Here is a 22,730-nt window from a genome sequence, read left to right as displayed (position 1 = left end):
TATTTTTTATAAAACCTAATTTATGTACTAGTATAGTGTAATATCACTAAATGCTTTCTTACGAAGTTATTAAAAATTGTTCTGTTTAATTTTTCAAGATGATTTTAATTATGTACTATTAAAGATATTTCAATGAAATTTGATGAGGAAATTTTTCATGTGTTTTACTTAAAACACATAGGTCGTTGAGAAAACAAGAGAAGTTATTTATTTGTGGCATAGTTTCCGTTTTTTTTCTTTATTTTTTGGGTGTTTTGCCACTTGTGAAGAAAATTTAAAATTAGTGAAATAAAAATAATTTTTGCTTAACCAAAAACATTGAAAAAACAGACAAATGCAAAATATAGGACAAAAAAATACATCATTTAGTTTCACGCAATTTAAAAAGTAATGTTTCGAAAATTTATGTTTTCCTCTTCAGAATTTTTTTTAACTTTTCGTTTTAGTTGCTTTGACAGTTTAAATGTGTTTGTTTTTGTCTGATTTGTCTAGAGGTATAATGTTTACTCTATTATTACTTACTTCATCTTTTAGAATCTGTAGCAAGGATTCAACTTCATAGAATAATTTGAAATGCATCGTTCACCATTTAACAAAATAATCGTGGTCCCTTTTAATTTTCTTTTAATGGTATTGTTTTCCTTTTCCAAAATTTTAGCTGAACTCCATTGAATATTATGACTGTTTTCCCAAGCGTAATCGTAAACTTTAGATTTCTCAAATTGTCGTTTTTGTGTTACTGACTAACGTTAACTTTTGCTGCTTCTGGCGCGTTTATTACATGAACTATCAACGTAGAACTTTTTTAAAATAAAAGTTTAACCCTTTCTTTAATTGTCTCTAAAATCAAGGTCCGATATGTCCAATAGTTAATTAACAATTAACAGTATAAATCTATCTATCTTGGGAACAAAGAGGGGTAGGTAATTCCTTTTTTTGTTAATTACCGTAAAAATAAGCTCTATTTAATGCAAAAAGGGTGAATTCCCGAGTGACTTTTGTCTGACTCTGGGGCAATTTATTTATAACGTTGTTTTCCACATCCAACATTTTGAAATTTTTCTTTTTCGACATACATTTAATTAGATCAATTATAACCTATATCTACGATATTAACTTTATTTTTACAAAAATTTACGTATAGTAATTGAACAATATTTACTTGCAAAAAAACGAACGATATTAATTAACAAATACCTGAAGCAACAATTTCACGGTCGATCGAATCAGCTTTTGGCACACTTGTTGGTCATTGGATTGCCTGTTTTTTGCATAAATTTCATCAACAATTTTTGAAAACTGATATTTTCGCGTTCGACGTTTATTTTACAGTTAACAAATATGAATTTTGCTACCTTAAATTGTAGGTAACTTAATCGCCTACAACACAAAATAACAAATTTTCCGAAATGTCATGTAGATTTTCATGGGCAGTAAAAAAATTGAAAAAAACATGTAACATTGCCACTTAATTGCAATTTGCCAACTTAGCGCCACTTCTTTCGAGTTAGTTTTTTGATATTGTCACTCATCGTCATAAAATGTAGTAACATGTCTACTAATAACTTTTTTAAGTTTTCAGGGTTTATGATCTAATACGACTGGACTATAATTAAAAAAATTCAAGGTGATGGTGACATAAACTATGTATTAAAGTATAAAACACATGTCAGTAAATATCATGGAAAAGATTACAACTAGAAAATATGGCACGTATTATTTACGAATTGAGTGCCAGAAATTATTCCCTTATGATATATTTATGAAGAACGGCAGCTTGTTCTTGGCCGGACTCGAAAGCTCCATGTGTTGTGGAATAGTGAGACGGATGGACAGCTTCTCCCGCCAGAATAATTCTCGGCACACCTCTCACAAATACTGGCTCCGACATTTTGTCCATTCCGGAGTGAGGATCATCGCATTCGGGCGTTATGTGACAATAACTTCCCTTTACCCAGGGATTCGAAAACCATTTTGTTCTGGAATAAAAAAAATGTCTCTACAAATCATTAATTGACACATAAATGCGGGGATAAATCCTTATTAAATTAAAAGGGTTTACAAAGTGCTCAGATTATATTGACTGGATAACTTAATTTTTATGCCACGTTGAATAAAGCTGTCGCTCAATGATGATGAAGGTTTTATGAAGATAATGAAATATACAGCAAGGTCCACTATCCAGTAAAAAAATAACATTGTGTGAATTCAAAGGTATTTAAGAGTTAAATTATTTTATTTTGAGTGAAATTAAGATTTTAATAAAACAATGAGCTTATCTACACAATGTTTATACTCTTTTTTTAAAGGTATTAAGCTAATTCAAAGAAATTTTAGAAAATAAATTTAAAATATTCTCAAATGAAGTCAAACAATGTTCTCCGAGCCCAGAAATCTAGATATGCAAAAGATATAAAATAAAATGTAAAAGTCTTTAAATAATTAATAGAGAAACTATTAAACATAAACATCTTATCATCTTAACATCATTAAAATAAACATCTTATATGTTTATATTCTCAAATAATGCAATCATTCATAAAAACATCATATACACCGTGTCCACCTAGTGCGCGTAAGTCCAATAAAAGATATAAGTAATTATTTTTTCTACAATGTTGCCTACTTTCCCGGCTGCACAAAATGAAAATATATTTGCATATTCAGGGTGTTCAGTTTTTCCTGGGCAGGTACCAACTTAATTTTTTTAAATGGAAACCTATTATCGAATTCTACGTGAAAATTAACGGGACTTTGTGTTACGATCCCTATTAAAATATTGATAGTTTTCGAGATAATCTACTTTTCATTTTTTTTCTTATGTTTCGTCACTTTTAGTAGTTGACATAATTATGATTGTATGGCAGCCAGAAATTATTTTTTTTCGGGAACTGTAGAGTGAAGATGGCTCTTTCAAAAAACGTATCAAAAGTTGACCTGCGATATACAGGGGCAAAAAAATCGCGCCAAATCTGATAATATAAAAGTTAAAAAATCTAGACTTTTTCAAACAGAACACCCTGTGTTTTATGATTTTATTATATTCCTTTCTGTAGAACCTACAATTTTTTAATAGCTTTCCCTGTACCTAAGTTGCGTAGTTTTTGCAAAAAAAACATTTTTATGTAAAATACCGGATTTGCGCCCGTTCACGTTCTTTTGTCGGGAAAAATATTGTAAGGGTATTTATATTTATTAAATTTATTAGTTGTCTAGCTACACTATTTAAAATAAAAATTAATAACTGAAATATTTAGATATTTAAGTTGTCTTTTATTACCGGTTGGCCCATCTTAAACATAATAAAATAAAATAGAGGAGCATAAACCAAAAGATATCCAATATCTCCTCTCAAACAGCCAAACTTTTAAAAAAAAATAAAGGATCACGTTTTTTGAGCTTAAACACTTCATAATCATGATTTAAAAATTTTTTTTAGGTTTTTTCACATTTTTACAATTGATAAAAAAAAATTTTTTGAATTTTTTTTTTCAGAGAAGAAAAAGGGTAGTTTTGAAAAAAAAACTGTTTTTATGCGATTACAGACTGCTTAAAAAACGGTATGAATCGGGATCGAAATCTGGTTTGGGTCATCAACGTTAATTTTAATTTAATTAAAGATTGATGACCAGAAGGACGGAAAAGCCGAATCGTGCTGGAAATAATTGGATTTTGTTTTCTTCAATGTCCGGAAGGTTTTCTAAAAAAAAAAACGAAAAAAAAATTAGTTTTCATCTATTTAAACCACAGACCATCTAGACTGGCTTATAGAGCGACTTTGGTGAAAACACTTTGGAGCCTGATTTGGAGCCCAGCGCTCAGTCGTGTTCTAGCATTTGACGTGTACGCATCGCTGTGATTTCGATAATTAGACGTTTTATCATGGGCAAGTGTATTGTAAAACATTGTATAAATAGAAGTGATCGAGTTGGTGAAGAGAGGCGAAAAGTCTCCTTCTTTANGCGGGGTCCTTTGTCTGAAAAAAAAAAACGGTATAAATCGGGGTCGAAATCTAGTTTGGGTCATCAACGTTAATTTTAATTTAATTAAAAATTGATGACCAGAAGGACGGAAAAGCCGAATCGTGCTGGAAATAATTGGATTTTGTTTTCTTCAATGTCCGGAAGGTTTTCTAAAAGAAAAAACGAAAAAAATTTTGTTTTCATCTATTTAAACCACAGACCACCTAGACTGGCTTATAGAACGACTTTGATGAAAACACTTTGGAGCCTGATTTGGAGCCCAGCGCTCAGTCGTGTCCTAGCATTTGACGTCTACACATCGCTGTGATTTCGATAATTAGACGTTTTATCATGGGCAAGTGTATTGTAAAACATTGTATAAATAGAAGTGATCGAGTTGGTGAAGAAAGGCGAAAAGTTTCCTTCTTTAGGTATGTAAAAGAAAGGAATATATAAAAGGTAAATATGTACGCCATTTTTCGGTTAGCGTCACAAGTTTCCAAGGTTAGCTTCATAATTTTGTTCGCCCACATAGTGTAGTGATTAACGTGATATTGTTATTATAAAATAATGAATGAATTACTGTAAAATATTTTTAGTAATTATTTACTTTATGTGAGTCTTAAATTTTTATGAAATTTTACCAATTCCCGTCATTTCGAGATAGCTGAAAATTAATTAAATATTTTTTTCAATTAAAAAAATCGCAAACAAAACTAATTTCAGATTCAGTATTCGTACAGTCAATTAATTTTTATTAAAGATCGTGGTTGTTTGACGTATCCATCTCGAGATGTCGTAGTAATATGCTAAGAAACAGAAAAATTAATAAAATTTTTTAATAATGATGAAAGCAGAACACCTAGGCTACAGAAAAATAAAATTGTTTATCATGTATTAAAAAACTTTCTGAATGTGAACATATTTGAAAATTTGCATGAACATCAATTTGATAATTTGCCTAACAATTGTAATCATTTAATAGAACTTGTAAGGGCTGAATGTGAAAAGTATATCGATGTACGAATAAATCATGAAGTCAAATTATTTAATTCGGTAAAATCTACGAAAAGGCAAATATTAAATAAATTAATATTATTTAGAGGACAATAAATATATTTAAATTATTTTGTAGTTTTATTTAATATGACACTAAAATATACTATTTTCTGAATTACAAACTTAAAATTGAATATTTGTCATAAGATGCAATATAATGTTTAATATGTAATAAAAATATTACTTAATCCGGATCTGCTTAAAGATGCGCGCGATCAGATTGCCTTCCACACTCCACTTCCCCGGATTTTGCATTCACTGGTACCCGTGCATTGGAATTAGATACGGCCAGTCTAGGTGGTCTGTGATTTAAACGCTATTTGTGGTAAAGATGTGAGAAAACCTCAAAAAGATTTTTCCCATTTTAATCATGATTATGCAGTGCTTAAGCTCAAAAAACGTAACCTAATTTTGTTCAAAAATTTGACTGTTTAAAACAAAGAAACCGTTTGCTAGATCGAGATGAAACTTCACAGGGTTCTTCTGGGTATGTCGAACTGTAAAAGTCATGCTTAACATTAGTCATTTCGTGAATATTTCTAATTTAACCGTCAATTTTCTAAAAAACATAAATTACGTTTTTTTCCTGTTTTTTAAAATACGTGTAAAAGATGAAAAAAAATGTCTGCCCTACAATTCTCTGTACGACTATTTGTCGCCGAGATATCGATGATTGAAGACAAAAGGATCCTTTAACATTAAAAGTCCGATATTTCGATGAAAAATGGTCGTATCGAAATTAAACAAAAAAGGAAATTGAAGCTGAATAAACAAGCTATCTGGTCCATGCAATGGCTTAACTGAAAAAAATTTGTGCAAGTTCGTGAACTGAAAAAAAAATAATATTTGCAAATATTTTGTGGCGCTATTTCTTAGAATTGCATGATAACTATAATAGCTCCTAAAAAATTTCGAGATTTAAAAACTAGAATCTTAGAGCTTCAAAATGCTTTTTTTTAATTCCTGATACGACCATTTTTCACCTAAAACAGTCTCAAAAATCACGGAAAAATTTTAGAAATTCTTTTGACCCTCTAATATTTTGCATTAATTTATATAAATTAAAGAAAAAGGATGACATTTAAAAAAAACATTGTTAAAAGTTTAAAAGAGACTTAATAAAATGACAAATAAAAAATGTTTAGATAGAAAAACAATTATAATCCATATTAAAAACGTCATCCTTTTCTTTAATTTTAATTTGAGACAAGTGAATTTTCACTAACCGTGAGTTTCGGCTGTGTATTTTTTCTCAGTGTACTGTTTGAAACTTTCGGAGTTATTTCTGAAGAAGAGCGCGATATGTTTCTCGAAACTTCAAGAAGTGTAAATTGACGATATGGAACTTTCAAAGTTTCTTCTGAAGATAGGGATATACAGGGTGTCCCGTTCATGTTTCAAAAAAACTTGTGTGCAAGTTCCTCATGGAAAAATAATAGGGGTACTTATTCATGTAAAGTTTTTTTCTTCGACGCCCTGTTTTCGAAATACAGTGTGTTGAAGTTGTTACTTTCCAAATGGTTTTCCTTAGTTATCTAAAAATCGGCTGAAGATAAAAATGTCTAAATTTGTACACGAGTAAACATCAACTGTACGTTAAGAATAATGTGCAAACGGTTTCTTTCTAAAAAGCAGTGTCGCCGATACAGGCAATGGGAAGGGTACAATCGAAAAAAATGTGTATGTTAAAAGTCAAAATTTATTACATTTCTAAACGGTTCGGTAAACTCTAAATCATACTACAACAAAAAAAAAAAGGTATACTTGTCGAAATTCGGTAGCATGTATCATTTTCGAGAAAAATGAAGTTCCATAGAAGGAAATGGTGGACAATTTCAGTATCTACTGTAGTATTTCGGGGTTTGCACATTTATTTAATTGTGCAGCTGTTTTGTTCTGTATGTCTCCGAATCTGTTTCCTAATATTTTTCTGTTTTGTCACTTTTTTTAAGCATTCATGTCCATCAACAATTCAGTCCATTCAACAATTGTTTATTTTAGTAATATGGTAGTGTAGTAGTTTACAGTCTAAAATTATTTAATATTAGATAATTAATAACCATAATCTGTTTATTTTGATTTATCTTTTTAAATGTTAGTTTACAGCAAACTGAAACTTAAAATAAATTTTAATTTTTTTTAGTTAATAAAATGTTTTACAATTTAACTGTTTCATGTGATACGTAAGAAATTAAAATTATAGTCTTAAATGCAAATACTGTTGGTAGCTAAATGTCTTCAGATCATTCAATAGTATGGTCCTCTTTCAATTTAATATTTTATTAATGTACTAGTGCCACTTAATGTGAGCAAAAGAAATGCAACTTCATTTTTCTCGAAAATGGTACATGCTACCGAATTTCGATGAGTATACCTTTTTTTTGTAGTATCCTTTAGAGTTTACAGAGCCGTTTAGAAATGTAATAAATTTTGACTTTTAACATATTTTTTCTTCGANGTTAGTTTACAACAAACTGAAACTTAAAATAAATTTTAATTTTTTTTAGTTAATAAAATGTTTTACAATTTATCTGTTTCATGTGATACGTAAGAAATTAAAATTATAGTCTTAAATGCAAATACTGTTGGTAGCTAAATGTCTTCAGATCATTCAATAGTAAGGTCCTCTTTCAATTTAATATTTTGTTAATGTACTAGTGCCACTTAATGTGAGCAAAAAAAATGCAACTTCATTTTTCTCGAAAATGGTACATGCTACCGAATTTCGATGAGTATACCTTTTTTTTTGTAGTATCCTTTAGAGTTTACAGAGCCGTTTAGAAATGTAATAAATTTTGACTTTTAACATATTTTTTCTTCGATTGTACCCCTTCAATTACCTGTATCGGCGACACTGCTTTTCAGAAAGAAACAGTTTGCACATTATTCTTAACGCACAGTTGATGTTCACTCGTGTACAAATTTTGACATTTATATCTTTAGCCGATTTTCAGATAATTAAGGAAAACTATTTAGAAAGTAACAACTTCAACACACTGTATCTCGAAAACAGAGTGTCTAAGAAAAAAACTTTACATGAAATACCCCTATTATTTTCGCATGAGGACCTTGCACACCAGTTTTTTTTAAACATGAACGGGACACCCTGTATATGTCTCTTGAAGCTTGTTCGTTAAGCTTTGGATGGCCGAAGTAAGCTTGCAAGCAAGCAATCTACGATGGTTAAATAACCATCGTAGATTACAAATTATTCCAGGTAATATCGTTCATCAAAATATAGTAATTGAAACATAACACGTTTCGTCGAATCGCCAAACAAGTTTTTAATCAATTTTCAGAGATAAACGGCAAAAATAGGTGCAGACTTAACAACCGTTTTCTAGTTACTGTTACTATTGACAACGTACCAGATAAAATATCGTTGTTTATTACTTCACGGTTCTGTGGTTTAATTGATTTCCTATCGTCATACATAAACACTGAATTTATTATCGATATAAAAACTTCATTTCGAAATGAAGTTGCATTAAATTTATAAAAACTGATCGACAATTTTAATTAAGTAAGTTAAAACATTAATTATATTACTGATTTGTTTTTTCTACATTAAATACAAAAACGTAGAAAATTAAAACAAAAAATATCGACTCTTAGTATCGGAAAAATTGGGAAGTTTTCCCAGAATGAATACATTTTCTAAATATTTGTAGAAATGTACCGTTGTCTAATAATCAGTGAGGCACCTTCAATCTAAAGTGGAACCTATTTCTTTATCACTATTGTATTCCCTGTCATGTTCCTCTATACAAATATTCCGGAAATAAAACTCTAAAGGGTTTAAGTAAAGAAACTTTCTTGGATACCGAATTACCGCTTCCAGGAAATTCAGTATATAAATATTCTTAAATCTATTGCACTTATTAAGAAATTCAGTATTTATATACTCTTGCACAGACAGTAAAACGACATAATGTATATACCACAAACCCAGAAGTACATCAAGAGGACTTCTCTCTAGAAAGACTGGAAAATAATTTTCTAAGAAGTTCAATTCAAGTCAGGGTCTGACAATCCAAAATAACTTATTAAAATATTTACTAGCCCAAATATTAAAATTAGTATATCAACCGAAACATAAAAAACTTTTGTAAGAGCAAAGATAACAGTTAAGGAACAATTAATTTGACTTAAGCAGAAAATGTTCTTTCGACACGAAAAACAAAATATTCAGATTATTAATGATTCTTCGAATCTAACTCTCGTCTTTAAAGAACCCGTTAAAGAGTCTCTGAGAGCCTCCTTCTATCTACTTCTTAGAAAGGATGAAGGGTGAAGGAAAATATTTTAAGTTGCGGTACAACTACGGGGCTTCATTCTGCCTACAATCCAAACCTGATATTTATGGTCGGTTGTATGCAAAGAAGTGTTGAAAACTATTGCTTGTCGTGTGCACTTATGCGATGTCAGGTAGACAGACAGAGAGAAAATACAGGAGGACAATCAAATGACCTTGAACATGAGGTGATAAACGTCAACCGACATCGGATTCAGACTCATCGACCCAAAAAACCTTTGTATGATTTTTTCAGATTTTTTCAACCACCTTTTATGTTATTTTATCAAAAAATGACTGTCTACAGTTACATACTCATCCTACATTGTATTAAATTTATATTATTTTTTTTCGTAAAATACTTTGAGAAATCACTGCCCTTATTATTGTAAATAATACTTAGATATCACCCTGTAAGTTAGTTAAAATCGTTTTGATTCAAAACTGAATTTCATTTTCTTTTACAAAGAGAAGTGACAATATTTCTATATTTGAATGTTCGCATTGATAGACTGAATTTATTGCTTTTCAAAACACGAATTATAAAAGAAATATTCAAAGTTGTTAAAAACAAGTCAACCGAAAGTCCCCTCTTATGTATTAAAAATAAATTGAAGGATGTTTGCATGCTACTCCTCCCTATAAAAACATAATACAATGTCTTGCGTTCTACTGACACAAAGTATGCGACTTCCATTTTATGAATTCATATTTACTTTGCCTTAGTTATTCTTTATTCTTTTTAAGAACATGCTTCTTTACATTTTAAATCGACAGTGTCGAAGGTGTTGAATATAACTAGGTTATTATGAATTGCTTTTCTACCTAACCAATTTTACTCTTTTTACTTAATTTTTTTTTAAAAAGAACAAATCAATTATTATTTCTTGTATTTTTATTTTATGGTAAAGGTATTAGGCTAATTCAAAGAAATTAGAAAAAAAAATTTAACAAATCTTAGCAAATTAAGTCAAACAATGTTTTTCGATACCAGAAAAATATTGATGTTGTGGGAAATAACTACACCATACTCCATGGGCTACTAATACCCCAACTAGAAATATCTCTGTGGCAAAAAAGCAAAAAGGTATAAGTCTACTTATTCCCCATTTAATATGTTTATTGCCACATGCCCAGAACAATACCTGCCATCAAATGCCAAACGGATATGTCTAGTCTATATATAACCAATTTTATTTTATAGCTCGATTTCTAAATGAATTATGTAGACTTATGTCTTTACATTTACGATGAACTGAACAAAAATCTATTTTGCATAATATCAAAAAGATGTAAGTGCACTTATAACAGTTATAAATAGGTTGAAATACTCATCTCGTGTTTATTCTTTCACAGATTTCCTTTATTTATGTTATATGTGTACTTTTATGAAAATTTGGAAGCAGTAGAGGACAGAGATATAGATCCCGATTTAGACAGGCTAGTGAAACAGAAGATCAGAGTTTTAAAGTTTTTTTTAATAAAATTGTTATGTGCTTTTAATATATTTTTATTATAAGCCTACCCTCAGAAATAATCTACATAACCATAATGAAAATAATGTTCTATATTTATGTCTACTTATATCGTTATGTAAATGCTGTAACCTATGATTAACAAAAAATTATTGAAATAGTAAACAGGTATATGTTTACTTATTTTAGTCTGACTTTTATCAGATTTAATAATAACCACAATAAACCTGCATCATATCAACTTCTTCATTAAAATCGTTCATTTTGTTATAAGTTAAACTTGAAAGGTGACAGCAATTACAAACAAACCGATATGCGACAGACAGCAGTATGCAAAATTGAGTTTTCAACGCCTTCTGTTTGATATGGTTTAGAAAGCAAGCACGTCAACAAGGCTGAAGGTTTCTTCATTTTTTCTCGAAAATTTTGTTATGCAAAGGCATACAAATTTTATATGGTTGGAAAGAAAATAAAAAAATCAATCAAAACGTGCAAAAAAATTCTGGATTCTGTCGATAAACTTTAAAATAAACCTCAACAAAAATTTTCGTGTAGGCTGCTGTCAAGCAATGTTAATTTGACGTTTTACTCGTAAATGTTATTTTGCATAAATTATTCATTAGATAAAGCGTTCAAACTAATAATAAAAATAAGTTTAATAATGCCTTCCATATTTTCGAACAATGAATATGCTGGTATGGTCTTTGTATAGTTTTTGTGATGGAAATGCCACGGCGGCTCGCCGTGAATATGCAGTAAGATTTCCTCATCGCAGACTACCAGCAAAGGAAACATTTTCAACGACATTCAGTCGTCTCAGACAAACTGGGTCTTTCGGTATTCCAACTTATGCTGATGGACATTTTGCCCCACTTCAGGACGAAGTAAGATCGAATACTTTTTTAAACCATTTCGATTAAAATCCATCCAAGAGTGTCAGAAGATCTAGCTATGAGCTTGGTATTTCGTCAAGTTCCATTTGGAGGACTCTTCGGGCTGATGGACGCCATGCGTACCATATCCGACATACGATGCAAGCGCGTGTTTTGTGACTGGATGTTAAACCAAGCAGGGAATGATGATCAGTTTACTCAAAAAGTAATGTGGACAGATGAGGCAACATTTACTCAAAAGGGAATTTTAAACCAAAGGAACAACCATATTTGGTCCTACGAGAATCCACGGGCGGTAAGGGAACATAGTTTTCAGCATGAATTCCAATGTAACGTATGGTTGGGTGTGTTGGATAATACTATAGTTGGTCCCTACTTCCTTCCGCATCGGTTAAATGCTGACATGTTTGCCGAGTTCCTTGAAAATGGTTTTCAAGATCTGTTAGAAGATGTTCCGCTTAATACTCGAATGAACAGTTGATTTCAACTAGATAGTTGTCCTGCCCATTTTGGTATAGGTCCTAGGGAGTGGTTAAACATTAATTATCCCAAGAGATGGATTGGTCGTGGAGGACCTGCAGCGTGGCCCGCACGTTCACCAGATTTGACACCGATTGATTTTTTCGTTTGGGGTGCTGTTAAACAAAAAGTCTACGAGGTGCCAGTTGATACCCTAGAAGATCTAAGACAGCGAATATTCCAAGCGTGTCGAGAATTACTTCCAATTCAGTGTCGATCGGCCACTACCTCCATAATTAGAAGATGTCGTGCTTGTCTGCAGTCCGGAGGCGCCCATTTTGAATAAAATATTTTTAAAATCATTTCATTTTTGATTCAGTTTTCGCTTTGTCTAGGTATAATATTAACTGGTAATTTTTCGGTTGTTTCAATTAACAAATAAATTTTCATGTATTGCTTGCCATCTTATTTTATTTACAAGTACACAACAAAAGTAAATGAAGTGACTACAAACTGCCTGAAAAAATCCCGAGTCCGAGTCCACCTAACTCCCCACTGGTTGCTTGCGGAACTTCTACTTCTATGGAAAAATGGTTCTTATAAAAAGATGCCATTCTAAATTTGGCTTAAATAGCCTTCTTCATTTAGAAGTTATTTAAAAAATTCGATTTTTTTTTTTTAATTTTTAACGCCTATATTTTGAAAATGAAGCGTCTCTGGAAAAAAATTTATACTTGATTTTTTTCTTATTTTTTTTCCTTAAAGTTTGTCGACTTAATCCTGAAACACCCTGTATATTCTTTACAGGATATCCAAAAATGGGTAACCGAGTTATAGCTCGTGGCTTTATAATCAAACAGACCCTATATGTGCTATCGTTATGCAATATCTCACAGGCAGAATTTCTATTCAATAATTTATTGAATACATTTTTATTGGTGACAATCTTGTTGAAATATGCAACTGATGTTTAGTAGTTGTTATATCTTTTTGTGCAAAGTCCTGACGATACGTTTTTAGATGTCGGTATGAAGAGAAGAAGGTTGTAATGTTTTTTTTTGTTAATGATCAAGAGTGCAGCAACCTCTAAATTATACGTACATTAAGAATGCTTCGATACCTACTGTTACTTAAATAGGAAACGGAAAATTTTTGTAAATGATCCTGTGACCTGATATCGGGCTAAAAATGAGAATAATTAATTATAAGCGAAATTTTTAGGCAGACACTATGGGTACAACCTTGTCTCTTACATTTACATTTCCTTGCTCACAAGATTAATTCTAAACTAGCTCAATCAGTTAACCCAATTCCTATTTGAATTTAGAAAGTGGTCCTTGAAATAGGAAAAAGACCATATATTTCAAACCGTTTATTTTATTTTCTTCTAAAAAAATTCCAATTGCCAAACTGGGATTGAAAGATTACAAATACACATTTGAATATTCCTTAAAAGTTTTCTCTAGTCATGTGGATCCACTTGTGAATAAATGTTGTACAGTAAACGATTGAAATGGAAACACTCAGTTTCAGACTGATCTAAATCGATACATGGAGGAGTAATAATTAATCACTGTCGGATGTTGAACTTGAATGAAAAATAAAATGCTAAAAGATGTTTCTAAAATTATTCCTTTTCAAGAAACAAATTTTTAAGCAAAGGGAAACTATCTGGACACTTGATCGATGATAAAGTTGCTTTGGAAACTTTTTTTTTAACTGCAACTACTTATAGAATCCTAATTAATAAAAGTTCAAATGAAAATGTTTTTTTATTCAAAAATCGATTTCGCCTTCTTTTTGATATTTGGTCCCATTTAATTAATTACAGATATATTATTCAATTTTGACATCCACTAAATGTGCTCCTGAATAAAGATGTCACTTTATATTCTTCTTATATAATTAATTATCTTATTAGTAATTGTTGTAAATGTTTTCTATTCGTCCCACTTTATTATAATTTATTTTATTATAACTTTAACAAAAATATAAAAATCCATTAAACAGAATGACGCAAAACAGTATACAAATACTGTAGGAGGTCGGAGATCTTCAAAAATATAGACCAGTATTCATACATTTCGCTATCGCGAAAAATTAAATTCCGTTTTTTTTCTTTTACTTCGAAATTCTGGAAGCTAGTTCGAGTATCAACTACCCTTTATTTTTTATTTTCACCTCCTAAAATATATGTAAATATCACATTTTCAATTACCCTGTATATTTTTACTACAATATTCACAATATGCCAATACTGAATATAAGATTTATGTAAATATTTTCCTCGAAATAAATGAATATATTGTTATTTAACTTTTTATTTTTTCATTTAACCAATTTTTAATTTTATATTTTTCAAAAATGTCTAGAAGCAATTAAACCTATGAACAAAATTAATACTAATATTATCTTAAATATTTTGAATAACAGTTACAAAAATAGGTTAAATTCAATGATATCTTATTTCTATTTTATTATTAGTTTATATACAGGGTGTCCCAGTGTCGGCGTACAAAAATTTACCAGGTGGTAGACCAGACCAAAATAAGGTTAAAATTCTTATAAAATATTTTTCTGCGATGCAGTCCCACTGAGTTACAGAGTGTTGTTTAGAAAATAATAACTTTCCGCAATAACACAAAAACCCTTTCAGGGATTTAGGTAATTTTTGCGTGAAATGTACATCTATTAAATGTCATTAAAACTACATGGTGCTTACTTCAATCTAACGCTAGGGGCGGCCTAGGCCAACTTATCCTCAAGGTTATATCTTCATAACTTTTGCATATCCTAGTTTTATGTAATTTGATTACGTTTTCCTGAATCTGCAATCGATTCTGAACAAAAAATGGGCTCTAGTTTCATAGCTCAAAAATGAACTGTTTTCGAGTAAATTAATGATAAAGTATCGACTGCCTTAATTCGTAGAAAAATGCATGTAAAGATTTTATTTCTTGTTATCTAGTAGGTACCTGTCATTATAAAAAACAAAGTTGTTAACAAGCGTACATGTCTAAATTAATTACGGTACTCGAAGTTACGAGAAATTAAGTTTACAAAACAACAAGTATTATCAAATTTTCCTACAACGAATATGCCGATATGATATTTGTGTACGGTTTCTGTCATGGAAATTGATTGGTGGCCTCACGAGAGTATCTACGCAGGTTTCCAAACAGAAGGCAACCTTCACAGCACGTATTCCAACGAGTTTTCCAAAGAATCCGTGAGACCGGTAGTGTTAAATTTGGAAATACCAGAATAACAGGTAATTTGGAAGATGCCAGTATTTTAGAAGAAAATGTAATAGCTGCTATTGTTGATGATCCTTCCACCAGTGTCCGAAGAATATCAACGTAAGTAGGTATTCCATGAAGCAGCGTCTGGAGAACTTTAAACCGAGAAGAACTGCACCCATACCACCTACATAAAGTACAAACTTTGCATCCTGGTGATTCCGAAAAAAAGATAAAATTTTGCAGGTTGTTAGAAAATATCGATAATGACGAAAATTTCCATCAAAAGATATTGTGGAGCGGAAAAATTTTCATGTCTGATCCATTGAAAATCCGCATGCGATATGACCCTCCGCGTTTCAAAGAAGATTCTCCATAAACGTCTGGGGAGCAATCTTCAACGCAATCATTCTGCCTCCTCAAATTATTGTAGACCGTTTGAATTCAGAGATATACACGAATTTTTTAGAAAATATTGTTGATGGCGTACTAGATGGCGTTCCCTTAGCTTTGCGAAATTAAATATACTACCAACAACATGAAGCACCTACTCGTAACGGAAGACAGATATGTGCGTGGCTCGATTTACATTTTTCAGAACGCTGGATTGGGAAAAGTGAACCTATTATGTGGCCTCTCAGGTTGCCTGACCTTAACCCGCTTGATTTTTTTACTGGGGTCATATGAAGCAACTGGTGTATGCAAAACCCAGTAACACAAGAGACGATTTACTTCAAAAAATTAATGCAAATTCAAGTAACCCTTGATTTGGGAAGGGTTTACAATTCCTTGGTCAAAATGGGCAGCATTTCGAGCATTTTTATTGAAATAATTGTTTTCTATTTTTATTTTTTATATTGACATTTTGCTAACATAATTTCGTTTCTGTTCCATAATTTTTAATTTTATTTTTAGTTCCCCTATTCATAATTAAATATTGAATAATTCATAGAAAACTTGTTTAGTTTCTTCATAATCATTGAGCTGCAGCTAAATGGGAAACTGTACCTTAACGGTAAACAACTTTGTTATTGATAATGACAGGTACCTACTAGATAACAAGAAATAAAATCTTTAGATGCATTTTTCTACGAACTAATGCAGTCGATACTTTAGACCTAATTTACTCGAAAACGGTTTATTTTTGAGTTATGAAACAAGAGCCCATTTTTTTGTTCAGAATCGATTGCAGATTCAGGAAAATGTAATCAAATTACATAAAACTAGGATATGCAAAAGTTATGAAGACATAATTTTCAGGACAAGTTGGCCTAAGCCGCCCCTGGCGTCAGATCGAAATAAGCACTATGTAGTTTTAATGACCTTTAATAAATGTACATTTCACCCAAAAATTACTTAAATCTCTGAAAGGGTTTTTGAGTTATTGCGGATAGATGTTATTATTTTTTTCTAAAAAACACCCTGTAACTCAGTAAGACTGCATCACAGAAAAATATTTTATAAGAATATTAACCTTATTTTGGTTTGGTCTACCCCCTGGTAAATTTTTGTACGCCGACACTGGGACACCCTGTATACACAACCCATAATATGTTATGTATAAAAATTATGTTCGTTTTTAGTTCTATTTAAATGATGATTATCATTTGCAAGCACTCTCAAAATTGTTACATAAATTACTAAAAACAAGATTAAATTACAATAAAATGGGAAATTATAAAACTTATATGTTGATGAAAAATAAAATAGAAAATATTTTGTTACAAGTTACGTAACCTAGTTTACTCTGTAGTTACATAATTTCGTTCAATTTGCGGCAATAATGTAACTTTGCTAATTGCAATGATGAATGAATTTTTCATTAGATTTTAGTCGTGACAGCAAATTTTTTAAGGATTATTTACTGTTTCTTCTACGGTTAGATGAAGCAAAAAATTACAAATTCAGATATTGGCGATTAAAAATATCCCACAATAATTGGTAATACTGTATGAAATATAAGTTTTTTGAGACTGGTTAATTTTTGTTTTAATAACATTGTGCTGTAAACAATACTGTTCTTCGGCCAACCATCTAATTACCGGCGCTAGCTGCTATTATAACAGGTCCGGTAGTGGAATGTGACGTTTTTCGCTACACTGTAGTGATTAGAAATTTTGTTGTAAAAGAAGTAAAAATCTTAAAAATAATACTCATTGAATGCAGTTTTTAACAGTTTATTATTTTTTAAAAATTACAGATTTTAAATGTCCACCATTAAACTCTATACATTTTTCAATATTTTCTCGGACGTGGTTCATAACTGCGCCTCGAAGACTTCCATCAATTCTTCTTATCTCCTCAGTTATGTTGTTCTTTAGCTCATCCAGTGTGCGAGGCTTGTTTAGATACACTTTAGACTTTAAGTACGCCCATAAGAAACAATCTGGAGCCGTTAATTCAGGAGAACGTGCTGGCCATACAAGGTCTCCATTTTGGGAAATTAATCTCAAAGGAAACTTATTCCTTAAAAACTGCATAACTATTCTAGCGGTATGACTAGTTGCCCCATCCTATTGAAACCATATTTCGGGATCTTCAACTCTCAATCTACGTAATTCGGCAGTAAGAAATGTTTGTAGCATTTGCAAATATCGCTCCGAGGTAACGGTTGCAGTTCGATTGTTCTCTTCAAAAAAATACGGTCCAATAATCCCAAAGGTTGCAATAACGCACCAAACCGTAATTTTTTCAGCATATAAAGGTTTCTCATGCAACTGCATTGGTTGTTCTGCACACCAATATCGAAAGTTTTGTTTATTAACAAAACCCGATAAATAAAAATGAGCTTCATCCGACATAATTAAATTATCCATCAGATCTGCTCTTTCGCCCAACAATCTTACGAATTCCTTGCAAAATGCAAGTCTGTTAGGTGCATCTTGTGGGGATAATTGATGCACAATCTGTATTTTATAAGGATGAAACTTAAGATCATCATGCAAAATACGGCGCACTGTACGATCTGATAGGTTTAGAGCGTTTGCATGTTTATTCGCTGAACGTGTTGGACTGGCTGTTACTGCTTCTTCAACTCCTCGAATATTTTCAGGCGTTCGCACAGAACAGGAAGAACCAGCAAACCTATCACAGACAGTTCCATGCGCCTTCCATTTCTTAAACCATTGCAAAATAATGTTCCGCGATGGAATGCGACCACGTCTTGGGATATTAAACTCATCCCGAAATCGTCTTTGGACCGTAATAACAGACTTCGTTTCAATGTAAGCCGTCACGGCGAACACGCATTGATTTACCGGCCAATTCTCCATAGCTACTAAACTGCATACAATAACAAACACATCAGTCATAAACAGAACTCCCCCACCCATTCACGTGTCAGGCAGTGGCGCGTTAAAATGTGCCACATTCCAGTGCCGTACCCGTACATACGTAATTGGAGAGAGGGAGAGTATAGTGAGACTTCGAGGGTCTTTCTTACCTAAAAAATAAAGGTCTCTACTCTCTATAAACGTCAGGATTTTTGTTGCTCAGTCCCTACTGAGGAGTTTTATAAAATGTCTCCTTATTTATTATAAAACATTTATACTTGTTGCATGTTACTAAAATGTTCGAAAGGATATCCCAATCTAAATAAACCCTCTTTTTTCTAAATTTTTGCACTGTAACGAAATTTCACCCAAACACACAATTTTACTCAATAATGTATCAATTTCTGTCCACATCCGATTGAGTGAAATTTTCACTCTATTAGCATGAGTACAAGTGAGTGAAACTATTGCATCAGAAATGAATGAGTTTTACTCAAATCCGAGTGACTGCTAACTATCAATTGAGCGACTCTTGACTCTATTATGAGTATATAAAACTAATTTAGAGTTGACTTTTTCTCTAATGTGATTTAAATTTAACTATTATTGAGTAATTTTTTACTTAGATTTGATTTTTAATTAACTAAATATTGAGTGTAAAAATAAATCACTCATAAATGATTAATTGACATATACAGTGTTGAAATTAATTCACCTCGCGGGGGCCTCCTACTGTCTTGGCTGAGACCCGCAAGCTGATATCTGCCGCCGTCGGCTAAGACCTGTTCTCCTGAAGATCACGCTTTTCTGGAGCATTTAACGTGCCCCTATCAACTGTGGTCGAGATTACAGAAAGAATATGTAAGTGGTGCCATCTTCAGGGCGCCATTCAAATTACTCGAAATTAACATACATTTAAACTCACTCAGTAATGAAGACATTTACTCTGATTTAGGTACAAGTGCACCAAATACGAGTTTACGTAAAGAATTTATTTAAGGAGTACCTATATTTTAGTGAAAGTACTCAGTTTTAGTTTAAATACAATACAAATGAGTAAAATGATTAAAATGTCCAATATTGAGTGAAAATGTACTGAATAATTTCACTCAATGGATTCACTCCGACCCTTTATTGCTTTCACTCACACCGATTTTTTTACAGTGTAGATGTAATACATATTTTTTAAGATTTAGACCAACTTTTCGAATAAGAGCATGTAAAGAGATTCTCTTTGAATGCAGTTCTGCGAAGCTACAAATTATCCTAATAATTAATTCTACCCATACTACTGTGCAGCCATCTTCAGCAGAACCGACTCAGACAGCTATAAGTAGGAAAAAATTGATTTTCGGACCCAACTCCGGACTGTTGAGACTTTTGGTCAGTATCACAAAACCGACAACTTACCACAATTTCAGCCAATTTGACAGAGCCCACATTTTCATAAAGACCGGGGAGGGTCCTTTATTTTGTCCTTAAATATGTCCCTAACTATCCGTAACTGACAATTGCAGTACAAATTAGATTTTATTTATTTTTTTTGAGCAATATTTTTTGTAGCATCCACAAGTATATCGTTTCCGCAGTAAATAAACTAACGTTTCATAAAACTCCTGCACTTTCTTAAAAAAATTTAGTAAGGAAATATGGCAAAAAAAGCGAAGGATGTCATAGAGACCTAGGTAGCGAAGGCCCATATTAATTTTCGATAATACACCTCTGTAGAAAAATTTTATTGAAATATTTTATAAATAAAATAGTTAAAAAAAATTGAATAAAAAATTTTCTTTCGAAAGTACTAACTTTTTAAGGAAGAAAAATTGTACTAAGGTAACATAACTCATCCAATTTCTAAACATTTGAGAAGATATTTTTAAGGCTTCATTGAAATTAAAAATTCAAATTATTGCTGCAATATCATTTATATTTTAATTTTTTTATGAACTATAAATAGACCAAATTTAGTATGACCTCAGCTGAGATATTTTACAAGTATGGGTGTATAAAATAAAATATTTTACCCAAATGAGTTGCATTCTACATTCTTTTTATCAAACTCTATTTTCTAGAAATGGATGACATCATCAAATTACTGGATTTAATTTTGATAGTAAGTAGTTCTTCCAGTTAAAGGTGAAAGAGGGGGCGGTAAAAACATGTAGTAAACAAGGTATCACAGAAGAAATACAAGCTGCCTAATAAGAATATAAAAAGGAAAGGAGAAATTTTATTTACTAATATAACTGAAACCTAGATATTAGCGGGGGTCATATTTTGAATTACATTTACTGGTAGCTAAACTGTACTTGAACAGTTCTGACCACAAATTAAATTTGTGAAAAATTACGTCAATATTTGGCATGTGGTACGTTGCGTTGATTACACACATGTTGCCAGAATTATTTATCACAATATTACCACACATTTATATTGTACTTCCTGATATAACGACGTTGCCCAAGCTTCTCCTTTTCATATGTCAAATTGAGGAATAGCTGTGAATATAGGTAGTAATTTCATTTCAAAATTTATCGAAATATGTATTTAAATTATTTTACTTTGAATCTATTTTTTCTTAACCAACTTTTTTTATGAATATAGAAAATATAACAAAGAGTGTAGTCTTATAAGTCAATAAAAAATAATTTATCTAAATTAGGAATATACTTTGAATATATGTACTTGCAATATATTCGAAATTCTAAATAATTCTTATGTTCTGCAGTTATATTTATACTTTGTATAATTGTTTCTGCCAAATTACACTTATAGACATTTGATATGGATTTTATTTTTTCAACTATGTTCCACCAATTCGATATCATTTTTATATATAATAGCTAACTATTATTAAATATAGATCGGCCAAATACTGTAAAGTTAAATCCATATTTGCCGAAGCACAATTCGGATTTAGAAAAAAACAAATCTACAATAAAAGCGTTTTTAAAATTAGTTGATAGCGTAGTGGAGGGACTTGATGAGGGCACGAGTACGAATGCTACCATGTGTGACCTCACCAAGGCATTTGACTGTGTTAATGTGGAGATACTGATATGCAAACTAGAATACTACGGTATTAGAGGAAACATGCTTAATCTATTATCATCATATCTGTATAATAGGCAGCAATATGTAAGTTTAAAAGGAAGGGAGTCAGAGACCTGCTACCTATTAAGAATGGGGTTCCACAAGGCTCGGTCCTGGGCCCAATTTTATTTCTTATTTACATAAATGATCTCCCTTTTTCTGTTGGTGTGGATTCTTGTTTACTATTTGCTGATGATACGACGCTCTTAACTAGAGATACTATAGAGTTGCATAATGACAGATTGTTTCAAGCAGAGATTTGGTTTTCTTCCAATATGTTGAAATTAAACAACATTAAAACTCAAAATCTGTTATTCTCTTCTGACAAATGAATATCATCTAGAAATGTCAAGCTGCTTAGAATAATATTCGACACCAGACTTAATTGGTCTTCTCATGTTGACTGTATTTGTTCCAAATTATCATCTCAAATATTTTGTTTACAATAGCTTAAACACTGTATTTCGTCAGATGCTATTCGAATTGTGTACTTTGCTATAATACATAGTCGCCTTACTTATGGTGTTACAATGTGGGGTAACTCTGCCACTGTCAATAGAGTATTTTCACTACAAAAAATGGCAGTCCGTATCATAGATGGAGCGAAATATGGTACTTATGTAAAACATTATTTATAAAACATCAAATTATGCCATTGCCTTGTATTTATATATTTGAGACACTATTGTGTATTCATAAGAATATGGATAATTTTTTCAAACATTCTGATATTCACACTTAGGTATGACACCAGAAATGCCAAAAACTTGATATATCAGTTTTCAAAGATTCACACCATAAAACAGAATAAGTTAGATATAGTATACAACAAATTTAAATATCATTTTAAAAATTGTAATATAGAAGTGTTAAGTTTTAAAGAGTTTTACAAATTAATAAAAAATTTCCTTTTGGAACATTGCTTTTATAGTGTAAGTGATTTTGTCAAAACAACTAAACGTCTGTGACTATACATGTACTTAA

At 31.3% G+C, this 22,730-nt stretch overlaps 1 protein-coding gene across 2 annotated transcripts in view; it reads right to left on the bottom strand.

Annotated features, from left to right (window-relative positions):
* Window positions 1-1,628: 1,628 nt before the first annotated feature.
* The window catches only part of LOC108908180 (peroxisomal N(1)-acetyl-spermine/spermidine oxidase-like), a 173,932-nt gene continuing 152,830 nt past the window's right edge, over window positions 1,629-22,730 (bottom strand). For both annotated transcript variants that reach the window (XM_018712116.1, XM_018712117.1), the window contains one exon: window positions 1,629-1,979. In XM_018712116.1, coding sequence (XP_018567632.1) covers window positions 1,742-1,979 — 238 coding nt within the window. In that variant the 3' untranslated portion in view covers window positions 1,629-1,741. The remainder of the gene's footprint in view (window positions 1,980-22,730) is intronic.

Source organism: Anoplophora glabripennis, unplaced genomic scaffold (genome assembly GCF_000390285.2).
Source record: "Anoplophora glabripennis isolate ALB-LARVAE unplaced genomic scaffold, Agla_2.0 scaffold394, whole genome shotgun sequence".
Lineage (NCBI taxonomy): Eukaryota > Metazoa > Arthropoda > Insecta > Coleoptera > Cerambycidae > Anoplophora > Anoplophora glabripennis.
Note: the sequence above shows the minus strand (reverse complement) of the source record. Positions and strands in the feature narration are given on the sequence as shown.